The 12,109-nt window shown below is 42.9% G+C and overlaps 1 protein-coding gene and 1 long non-coding RNA gene across 2 annotated transcripts; one reads left to right on the plus strand and one right to left on the minus strand.

Annotated features, from left to right (window-relative positions):
* Nucleotides 1-317: 317 nt before the first annotated feature.
* LOC139463261 (uncharacterized) lies at nucleotides 318-2,470 on the minus strand. Its single transcript, XR_011653038.1, has 4 exons — nucleotides 2,408-2,470; nucleotides 2,117-2,150; nucleotides 1,981-2,003; nucleotides 318-398 (listed from the first exon to the last, which is right to left on the minus strand). It is a non-coding gene; the product is annotated as an uncharacterized lncRNA (long non-coding RNA).
* A 71-nt stretch (nucleotides 2,471-2,541) lies between these two features.
* Nucleotides 2,542-7,242, plus strand: LOC139455184 (uncharacterized). The gene is made up of 3 exons (XM_071236739.1): nucleotides 2,542-2,545; nucleotides 3,553-5,710; nucleotides 7,236-7,242. Exons 1-3 carry the CDS (start codon nucleotides 2,542-2,544, stop codon nucleotides 7,240-7,242), a joined length of 2,169 nt encoding a protein of 722 aa, XP_071092840.1.
* The last annotated feature ends 4,867 nt before the right edge of the window (nucleotides 7,243-12,109 follow it).

Here is a 12,109-nt window from a genome sequence, read left to right on the forward strand (position 1 = left end):
ATGTTTGTTCAACAAGGTTTCAGGCAAGAACACGGAGTATCTAGGGCGATGACGCCCATTTTTATAACTCTCTCGGTGGTGTTTTGATAGTGAGTGAGTTGGGTTGTGTCCGCTTAATGTGGGAGGAAAGCCCGAAGTGATGCAGGTCTCAGACGTTTACCACTTCGGTGAAACCCACGAGCACGGGTATGGTGTTGACAAACCTTGAAACATAATTGGGGCTAAGTGATATTCAAACCCACAATTATAGGTTTCTGGCGTGCCCAAGGGACGCAACTCTGCAAAGCGAAAGGCAGCGCCTTAGTCGACGTCGGCGTTATGATAGATTTGTAGTTCTTCATAGGTGGTCTTAGCATAGCTTTCCCTGGTCGAGGCATCAATGCCTTCATAGAGGCCATCTGTAACATGAAACATCAGTATGAGCAGCCATCGATACACGAGAATGCGGTTGTTTTGGTAAAGGGACCACCGTTTCGTTATACAGTGGCATAGCAAAAATGACATGGTGTGGAGCGTCATTTACACAAGATATGAGCGACGTAATGATCACATTTGACAGAAGCAACACATTTGATCATACTTGGCTAAATGATTGCTTATACAAGGGTTAAGAAGATTGCTGTTCCTCACTTTAATAGAAGGGACATATCATACAAAAGTCATACCCAGACTTTGGAATAATTTCACACCGATTCCATTTAAGTGTTCTGCTTAGGGTTACAAGCACATAGGTGAAGTTGAGTGAGTGAGTCAGTGTTGCAATAGTCAGGCTATATCACGACGGTTTGTTAGCAATTGGGTTTGAAACAGACGAACCAACGATTGAACTGAAAACTAAATGGCATGCAGTCAGGCAAGTCATAGAGTCTGACCAATATTCAATTTATATTTGTTAAGTATTTCGTCGTCTCTTACGGCAGAAATAAGGTTTTGGGAAAGAGAGACAGTTATAAGGTTCTAGCAAAAGAGACAGCAATTAGGTTCTGGCAAAGAGACAACAATAAGGTTCTGGAAAAGAGACAAAGCAATAAGGTTCTGGAAAAGAGACACAGCAATAAGGTTCTGACAAAGAGACAAAGCCATAAGGTAATGGCAAAAAGATATAAGGTTCAGGCAAAAAGATAGAGCACTAAGGTCTGGCAGAGAGAAACAGAAATAAGATGATGGAAAAAGAGGCAACAAAATGTTATATAGCAAAGAGAGAAATCAAAAAGATGTTTTTAAATGAAGACAGCAAAACTGTTCTGAAAAAAACTGATACGGCAATAGGGTGCTGGCAAAGAGAGACAGCAATACGGTTCTGGCAAAGAAATACAGCAATAAGTAAGGTTCTGGCAAACAGAGACATAATAAGGTTCTGACAAAGAGATACAATAACAATAAGGTCCTGGCTAAAGGACACAGCAATAAGGTTCAAGCGCAAAGATACAACGATAAGTTCTGACAGAGAGAAACAGCTATAAGCTGCTGTCTGTGATGTTAGATCCATGATATGTCACTGCTTCAAATTTGGCAACTACTTCAAATAGAGCCCCCAAAACACCCTGCAACGGATGGAGGTGAACATAATTTTATGGCACGACTCTCTTTTCGAGGACATCCAGCACATCCAGCGAACCATGCATATGTCTTAATAAAACCTCAGAGTCACAATAAAGCCATATGACAGTGAAAGTTTTGTTAACAAAATCTCATAAAAATTCGAATTGACCACTCTGTACGCGAGTGATGTATATCTTGGCCAAATGATAATAACGTTTTCTGTAAAAATAAAAAAATGTATAGATATAGAACCCAATGTAGATATAGTAAACAAAAGTTGCCATTGAATAATGCCTTAAGCATCACCATCCCAAGTCAAAGGTATTCTCAGTTTGTAGAATAACATCCGTGCAACATAACACATTGACATGTATTAATATTCTGAATCAACAAAACATGCAAGTTGTTTTAATAATAAGACTAAACTTCAAGTCTTACCAGAGGGTTGCGCTGTTCTGTTCCTGTAACGGAAGTCACAGTATCACTAGTTTGCAGCTATATGCATGAACACACTTTTATATCCGGAAAAGTACATTGATTATCAATATCGTGAAGCTGTACTTTAAATACTCACACTGTCATTTCCGTGGCTTGATTGTCATCTGCATCTGCCAAAGAAGCATATTTATCATAAAAGGGTTTTTTTTATAAAAGTTGTTAGCTCGTCACAGCTCAATGCGATTATATGTGAAGTATATATAGTGTATTTCGTGTATATTCGATATCTTTTTGTTCACAACGGTAATGAGAATGTTTTGCAATTATGATTCTTCATGTTGTTCGTATGTACGTTTGACTTTGAGCATGACAGCTGTCGATGAAGCTAACATCAATAATGTCTTAACAGTAATGGAATACAACCCACCCTTCAATGTTTGGCGTCTTCTCCTGCATACGATGCAGACAGTCGCGATAAAGGGAACCAGACATACCGCCAACCCAGCGCCAACACCAGCACCAAACGTAGCCCCTACAGAAACATACATCAGTTAAGTTAATATGTGTATGATACTGTTGCTGTGTTGAACATAATAGGCCTGTTTTGATACTGTTTGCTTCATATCAATAAACAAAGTTATCCTAGACAATTATCGTTTCAAAACATCCTAGCCCCCATCACTTCCCACTCTACATCACACACCCCCACTCAACACCACGCTCCCTCTCTACACCATCATCCCCTCTGCACATTGCCCCCCCCCCCCCCTCCACGCTCCTCTCTCACCACGAACCCCTCCCGTCTCTACATCACCCTCCCGTCCCCTCTCCACACCTCTCCACACTAACCCCCCTCTCCACACCAACCTTACCTCTCCACACCTCACGACAGTATCCTCCCTTCTCCGCACTCCTCCTTCCCATCCCCACGCCTCTCTTCCGACTCCATAACAGCCTACCCTCACAACACCATCCTCCCCTCTCCATACTTCTCCTTCCCATCCCCACACCTCTCTTCCGACTCCATAACAGCCTACCCTCACAACACCACCCTCCCCTCTCCATACTCCTCCTTCCCATCCCCACACCTCTCTTCCGACTCCATAACAGCCTACCCTCACAACACCACCCTCCCCTCTCCATACTTCTCCTTCCCATCCCCACACCTCTCTTCCGACTCCATAACAGCCTACCCTCACAACACCACCCTCCCCTCTCCACACCCCTTCCCATCCCCACACCTCTCTTCCAACTCCATAACAGCCTACCCTCACAACACCATCCTCCCCTCTCCATACTCCTCCTTCCCATCCCCACACCTCTCTCCCGACTCCATAACAGCCTACCCTCACAACACCATCCTCCCCTCTCCATACTCCTCCTTCCCATCCCCACACCTCTCTTCTGACTCCATAACAGCCTACCCTCACAACACCATCCTCCCCTCTCCACACCCCTTCCCATCCCCACACCTCTCTTCCGACTCCATAACAGCCTACCCTCACAACACCATCCTCCCCTCTCCATACTCCTCCTTCCCATCTCCACACCTCTCTTCCGACTAAATAACAGCCTCCCCTCACAACACCACCCTCCCCTCTCCACACCCCTTCCCCTCCCCACACCTCTCTCCCGACTCCATAACAGCCTACCCTCACAACACCACCCTCCCCTCTCCACACCCCTTCCCCTCCCCACACCTCTCTCCCGACTCCATAACAGCCTACCCTCACAACACCACCCTCCCCTCTCCATACTCCTCCTTCCCATCCCCACACCTCTCTTCCAACTCCATAACAGCCTACCCTCACAACACCACCCTCCCCTCTACATACTCCTCCTTCCCATCTCCACACCTCTCTTCCAACTCCATAACAGCCTACCCTCAAAACAACACCCTCCCCTCTCCATACTCCTCCTTCCTCTCCCCACACCTCTCTTCCGACTCCATAACAGCCTACCCTCAAAACAACACCCTCCCCTCTCCATACTCCTCCTTCCCCTCCCCACACCTCTCATCCAACTCCATAACAGCCTACTCTCAAAACAACACCCTCCCCTCTCCATACTCCTCCTTCCTCTTTCCACACCTCTCTTCCAACTCCATAACAGCCTACCCACTCAACACCACCCTCCCCTCTCCATACTCCTCCTTCCCATCCCCACACCTCTCTTCCGACTCCATAACAGCCTACCCTCACAACACCACCCTCCCCTCTCCATACTCCTCCTTCCCATCCCCACAACTCTCTCCCGACTCCATAACAGCCTACCCTCACAACACCACCCTCCCCTCTCCATACTCCTCCTTCCTCTCCCCACACCTCTCTTCCGACTCCGTAACAGCCTACCCACTCAACACCACCCTCCCCTCTCCATACTCTTCCTTCCCCTCCCCACACCTCTCTTCCAACTCCATAACAGCCTACCCTCAAAACAACACCCTCCCCTCTCCATACTCCTCCTTCCTCTCCCCACACCTCTCTTCCAACTCCATAACAGTCTACCCACTCAACACCACCCTCCCCTCTCCATACTCCTCCTTCCCCTCCCCACACCTCTCATCCAACTCCATAACAGCCTACCCTCACAACACCACCCTCCCCTCTACATACTCCTCCTTCCCATCTCCACACCTCTCTTCCAACTCCATAACAGCCTACCCTCAAAACAACACCCTCCCATCTCCATACTCCTCCTTCCCATCCCCACAACTCTCTCCCGACTCCATAACAGCCTACCCTCACAACACCACCCTCCCCTCTCCATACTCCTCCTTCCTCTCCCCACACCTCTCTTCCGACTCCGTAACAGCCTACCCACTCAACACCACCCTCCCCTCTCCATACTCTTCCTTCCCCTCCCCACACCTCTCTTCCAACTCCATAACAGCCTACCCTCAAAACAACACCCTCCCCTCTCCATACTCCTCCTTCCCCTCCCCACACCTCTCTTCCAACTCCATAACAGCCTACCCTCACAACACCACCCTCCCCTCTCCATACTCCTCCTTCCCATCTCCACACCTCTCTTCCAACTCCATAACAGCCTACCCTCAAAACAACACCCTCCCCTCTCCATACTCCTCCTTCCTCTCCCCACACCTCTCTTCCGACTCCATAACAGCCTACCCTCAAAACAACACCCTCCCCTCTCCATACTCCTCCTTCCCCTCCCCACACCTCTCTTCCAACTCCATAACAGCCTACCCTCAAAACAACACCCTCCCCTCTCCATACTCCTCCTTCCTCTCCCCACACCTCTCTTCCAACTCCATAACAGCCTACCCTCACAACACCACCCTCCCCTCTCCACACCCCTTCCCCTCCCCACACCTCTCTCCCGGCTTCATAACAGCGTACCCACTCAACACCACCCTACCCTTTCCATACTCCTCCTTCCCTTCCCCACAACTCTCTCCCGAATCCATAAAATCCTACCCTCACAACACCACCCTCCCCTTTCCATACTCCTCCTTCCCATCCCCACACCTCTCTTCCGACTCCATAACAGCCTACCCACTCAACACCACCCTCCCCTCTCCATACTCCTCCTTCCCCTCCCCACAACTCTCTCCCGAATCCATAAAAGCCTACCCTCACAACACCACCCTCCCCTTTCCATACTCCTCCTTCCCATCCCCACACCTCTCTTCCGACTCCATAACAGCCTACCCACTCAACACCACCCTACCCTTCACTCCACATCACCCACACCGGAATTTCAAAAGGTCGATACATAAAGAAGGCGATTATAATGATCTTCTAACAAAGCCAGCATGGCATCTTTTTGTTGTGTCTTACGTTTCCTATTATGTTGTGATATTAATCATTTCGGTATAAACATATGCCGATTTTACAGAATGTCATTTATCAATGGATATAACATGAACATAAAGTGTATAATCACCTCGACCATCCGTCTCTGTCTCGAACTTGTTGCTTGTCGAACTCACCATGCCTATAGCAAAACAATGGCAGTCAAAATAAAATCGTATGTACACACGATTCCATGTAGTGAGCTTACGTTGGAAACAATTTCAGCTTGATGGGAGAGAATGGGTGGGATCAGATTGATTATATTCAAAACAATTAGATACAGATGCAGAAACAGATTGCAAGTAAGGTGATGTTCTCTAGATAGTAGTACCATATTTTTGTACATATTGTGTCATTTATCAATGGATATAACATGAACATTAAGTGTATTATCACCTCGATCATCCGTCTCTGTCTCGACCCCTGGGCTGCTTTTCGAAATCACCGTACCTGTAGCAAAACAATGGCAATCAAAATAAACGTCGGGCTACTATAAACTCAAACCCTATGTACACATGATTCCATGGAGTGAGCTGACGTTGGAAACAAAGTGACCTTGATGGGAGAGGATGGGTGGGAATGAGATTAATTATATGCAAACAATTAGATACAGATGCAGACACAGTAAGTGATGTTCTCTGGATAGTAGTACCATATGTGTGTACGAAGGAAAACGTTTAAATATTGTTCAGTTCAAAATCCCTCAGGACTCTCTTGATAATACAATAGTGTTGTCGTACAATATGTGAAAATATAATAATATAAATTCCGTTATTGCTCGAGATCTAACTCTGTACATGAAATATACGATTTAGTTCCATCATCCTGCAAGTCGAAATTTGAACGTTCTGCAACACAACTAACAATCAACACATGCTTCTGCCTGCAGAAAGAATTCATCGCAGCAATACCAGTATACATTTTGAAAGAAAGTACTTGTATTGTCCAACCAATGTGTTATTGAGTGTAGATTAGATAAAATGTGGTTTAACGTCGCGTCCAAGATTATTGCACTTATTTAGCGACGTGTATGTACATGTGTGTGTGTGCTTGTACTAGTCCCGACCAATGGCGATTTATAGAGCTAGCCCACTGAGATACCATGCTGCAGTTTAACATGAATATCCCACTCAGACACCTGGTGAAGGAGTAAGCAAATACTCCGAAACGTTGTGTTCCTCACATTAAAGAAATTGATATCCATAATTTCTCTTCCTTATGTGTATCACTTCTAAATGCCTTTCAAAGACTTGAATGTGTTATTGAGAATAAAATCTGAGACAATAATCTTTTACTTGTGTTTACTGGAAGAAATATTTTTTCCTATCTGCACCCCGAAACTGTGTACATGTTACCTTGAAAATATTCACATTTCTCACCATTGACAAATGCTATAATGTTGCTTGTCACATTTCTGAATTCACATGTCCATTTCAGGTTCTGATCCGTGTCAAATTCAACGTCAGGAATTGTCAGAGTGTAAATACCATTTCCTGGACAAGTAAAGTTATAGATGGAAGGCTCGATGCTCGTGCAGTGCCCTTCGGTAAATTTGAAAATTCTGATATAGTAATTCTGTGTTACGTTATGCAATTGTCGTGTCCAGATTAATATCCCAGAGCGCATCCTGTACTTATTTGACATGTAGCAGGTGAAGGTGAATGGACGTCCAACGGTTGCTGAAGAGGCCGACCCTCTCAGGTTAAGGGTTATGCGTTGACCTGGAGGAGAATGGGTTCGTTATTAGGATTTTGAAATATAGGATTATTTCGTATTCATATTCATTACTCATCCGAATGATGCGATATTGCTAAAAACGGCGTCAAACACATACAAAATGGAATATTGCTAAAAACGGCGGAAAACACTTACTTAATGGAATATTGCTAAAAACGGCGTCAAACACATACCAAATGAATATTGCTAAAAACGGCGTCAAACACATACATAATGGAATGTTGCTAAAAACGGCGTAAAACACATACATAATGGAATATTGCTAAATACGGCGTAAAACACATACTAGATGGAATATTGCTATAAACGGCGTAAAACACATACTTAATGGAATATTGCTAAAAACGGCGTAAAACACATACATAATGGAATATTGCTAAAAACGGCGTAAAACACACACTAAATGGAATATTGCTAAAAACGGCGTAAAACACATACTAGATGGAATATTGCTAAAAACAGCGTAAAACTCAGTAGCGTAATATGCAGAAGGTGACTTCTACTTAAATTTGAATACAAATGTGACTGAAGGTCTGTGTTCTTACAATCTTACAAGTATTCATATTTAATAGCTACATGTTGGGTCTCTGTGTAGTCTGTTACGATAGACAGCCTCGTAAACTAACTGCTCGGCTGCAAAATTTACTCTTAAGATTTCATGTGTGAAAATTAAGCAATGTCGATATTAGAATTTAACTTTTTTTAGATATGTTTAGCATGTATATACTTTTGTATGGATAAAATCGTGATCTTTCAGCAAAAGTAATAATCCCATATGTGGATGTCTGTAGGACAATTTAATCGTCAATGTTTATATCATGTCACTGAGGCATCAAGCAACGCGATACAATAGTGATGCCGCCATAGGTAGTGTGGCACACCTCGCATTTACTGTTATCAATGTAAAAACGTTCTGAAGGTAATTATGGTAAAGGTGGTAATGGCATCATAACTGCATGCTAATGGATCTAAAACCCTGTATCTATGACGATCGGACGTAAAGACGGTTATTCCCGGGAACATCCGTTATGTACGTTTGATTTACTAATTTGTTCAAATTGAGACAATACAGATGCATTTTGCCCACTGAACACAATACCATACAATACCATACCAGCATATGAAACTGTACAAAATAACAGTTCCTGTTAAACGTCAACGTAAATAGTTACCTTCGCAGATAACCGGAAGTACAAGGAGTGACAACAGGAAAGCAGCACTTGCCATAGCCTGAAGAGAGAGATTGAAAAGACAGTAGGACAAAAACCAAAGCCCACTGGAAATGCCACATTCTGAAGTTAAAACTCAAATGATTAGAATATATACTTGCAGTAGAATCAATCCATTAATGGGCGAGCAATTTCTGATAATGCGTTGCCGTACGTGACTGTCATAAAATTACGGAACAATTACAAAACCGCGTGAACAAGGGAGATATTGTTTTGTTGCGATTGATATTTTCTGACGAATTGAGCTGAAAGCGCTAGGATCTAAATAAATATATCCTGAGTACCGATTGTGTCGTACCCTTAACGTTTTTTAAACATGATCCAGATAACTGGACTGTTTCATGCAAAAATACTAAATGCTAATGACACGCACAATTATGCACATACATGTTCGCCAATTATTGTGGCTTTTTATATGTGTTTACTGATACCTTAAACATTTAACCCATACTCATCATGATGCCTCTGAGTAGTTGGAACTTCGTTCAGACACAATCGAAATCAATTAAAATCGAACCCTGAATGCACTGTAAAGGATGTAAACACATACAAAACCTGTTCAGATATAAACAGGTACAGGAATGTTTTTAAATGCAAAACGGAATACACATTTGGTGTGTTGCATCCTAACACGTTTTGGCTCAAACATATAAAATGAACTATAGTCGCACAGCCTAAACACCATCTAAACACATCATCCCCACAATCTAAACATGTTTGGAATTTAAACAAGTTAAAACATATTTAAAATTAAAGCATCTTTAAATAAAATGCATATTATTAGGTAATATGTCAAATATGGATAAGATGTTTAATATATAATGAAATTAAATGTGGAAATCAGATTTACAGGCACTTGTATAACACAAATCCCACCGAGGCTTGGTACAATATTAACATAAAAATGTAAAAATATACCACGCTAGGTTAATGGTGTCAAAGAAAATTGACAGTTGTGACGACAACAGTCTCCGTAGCACAGGTGGTGGCGCGAAGGACCACATACCAAGAGGTTGCAGATTCGTAGCCAGCCGATGTTTAAACAGTGTTGTGTTAAAAATTGTGTTGTTGCTGAGTTTCTTATACCGAAAACGGAAGTTGACAATGAACGTATAATATTATCTGATTACTACGACAGACTCGTAGTTTTAGTTAGTTACCATCCCTTTACTTCTGTATCCCCAGTAACGCTTAACAATATTGAAAGCGCCATGTATTTTGTGTGTGTGTGCGTGTGTGTGTGCGTGTGTGTGTGTGTGTGTGTGTGTGTGTGTGTGTGTGTGTGTGTGTGTGTGTGTGTGTGTGTGTGTGTGTGTGTGTGTGTGTGTGTGTGTGTGTGTGTGTGTTTGTGTGTGTGTGCTCGCGCGCGTGCGGATCTTACCTTCATTAAGTCCCTAAACACGTTTAGCTATTAAACACAATCATGTCAAAATTGTGGGACAATGAATGTGTTTCGGCTCGTGTTAAGGATCTAAACACACATTTACAGTGGACTCTGTCACATCAGTATCATGATGGTAATATTGACAAATAAACATCTTCGATGTCTAGCAACACGAATGCATCATCATATAAACATCCTTACATTACCAGTAGAAATAGTGCTATGACTATGCATGCGCTGTTATACCCGGTCTTGTCGTTGCCTCATCTTCTATGACATATGTTATCAAACTAGGTAGAGATGATTGCTAGGAATTCACTGTGCCACTGTAATTAGGTTAACATATGGGCATTGTAATCCGATCATATCATATACAAAGGCGGGCCAACACATTTTTTAAACAAGGAAAAAAACTCGATGGTCTGTTACTTTCTCTGGTTAGTCCGTCATGTGTTGCTTGGCCAAAGCTGGTATTTTGTACATTGAGAAACCGTTAACTCGATTTCACTTTTTTGGTATTTAACGATTCCTTATCGGCACCATAGTATCACCTTCCGTTTGTCTAGAAGTACTGTTTACTCGAAATGGCTCCAAACGCTGCGCTTAACGAGACTTATCGAAATATCACGAAAAGGGTTACCCCATACCTGGCTTTCTGCCGATCTCTATTTAGTAACTGTTAATGAAATTCGTCACTGGTTGTCTTATATTATATAATATTTGTTAAAATGTAAGAGCTCTGTATACTTACTTTTATATCTTGCTCCTGACAAGGTCCTGTATCTTCTAGTATATGTTTGTGATGGTCAGAGTCACACTATCTGTTCACGCTGACGCAGATTCATTATTCACGTTTGACTTCCTTGTTGAAAAAATTCATGTGATTTCGGAGAAATATGTTTATACTAGTCTTACATATCCGTTGTTTACGGAAGGAAGGTGCGTGTTTTGATTGTGAGTGAGTGAGGGGAGTGTGGGCTCTGTGGCTTGGCTGACTCCATGTCATCGTACTATGATGGATAGATCGTTGCCTCCAGTCACTGTTTTGTTCTGATCCAGACTCCACTGTTAACAGGCTGTTTCGTTTCTGTGTTTAACGTCGCACCCTTCACAATTCCAGGTATATAACGGCGGTCGGTAAATAAGCGATTCTAGACCAGACTCTAGTTACATGAACAGTGATTGACATCATGAATCTAGGGAGGGGGGTGGTTTGTGGTGGTAGCAGCGAATGAATTAATTATATGTTATATCGTACGGTGGCAGAGCCTAATTCTTCTCACTTGTTTGTCAATGAAGCTTTGTTAAGACATCCAGTGTATTTATATACCTGCGCGTGTTATATCTACTTTCATAATGCCCTTATTATGTCAGGCAACTTCACTGTTGACACCATTAGACAATGGATACTACTCTGTGGTCACTACTTCGCTGCTACTACAAGAACATTGCCATAATTACCTCCCGGGAAATACCTCGCTCAATTACCGGCCACTGATGTGTGACAAGCCACATGTTTGCGCTGGTATTTGCCGCATTTATCATATTTAGATACTTTTCATGTCAGTATCTTTAAGTTGGATGCTCTTGAAACAATGTGCCATTTTAGCGGTGATTAGAGCTAAACGTGATCCTAGATAAGGGCCCATACATCAGTTTCGTGACGGAGGTGTGATGTTACATCCACTTGTTTAGAAGCAGTAAACGAAACACTCTTGTCTCCCTAGCATAGTGAAGGAATTCCTGATTATTAATGTTATTTGGGTAATTGCCAAGATTAACTGCAAATGGGGATGTACGAGGATTTATGAGGTGGAGATTGTCATACATTTCTCACGGACTGTTACATGTAACATGAGGGGGATGATTGAGGTGGACATTGTCATATATCTCTCACGGACTGTTACATGTAACATGAGGTGGACATTGTCATACATCGCTCACGGACTGTTACATGTAAT

The sequence above is a fragment of the Haliotis cracherodii genome, unplaced genomic scaffold, assembly GCF_022045235.1.
Source record: "Haliotis cracherodii isolate W230 unplaced genomic scaffold, xgHalCrac1.p SCAF_1, whole genome shotgun sequence".
NCBI classification, from domain to species: domain Eukaryota; kingdom Metazoa; phylum Mollusca; class Gastropoda; order Lepetellida; family Haliotidae; genus Haliotis; species Haliotis cracherodii.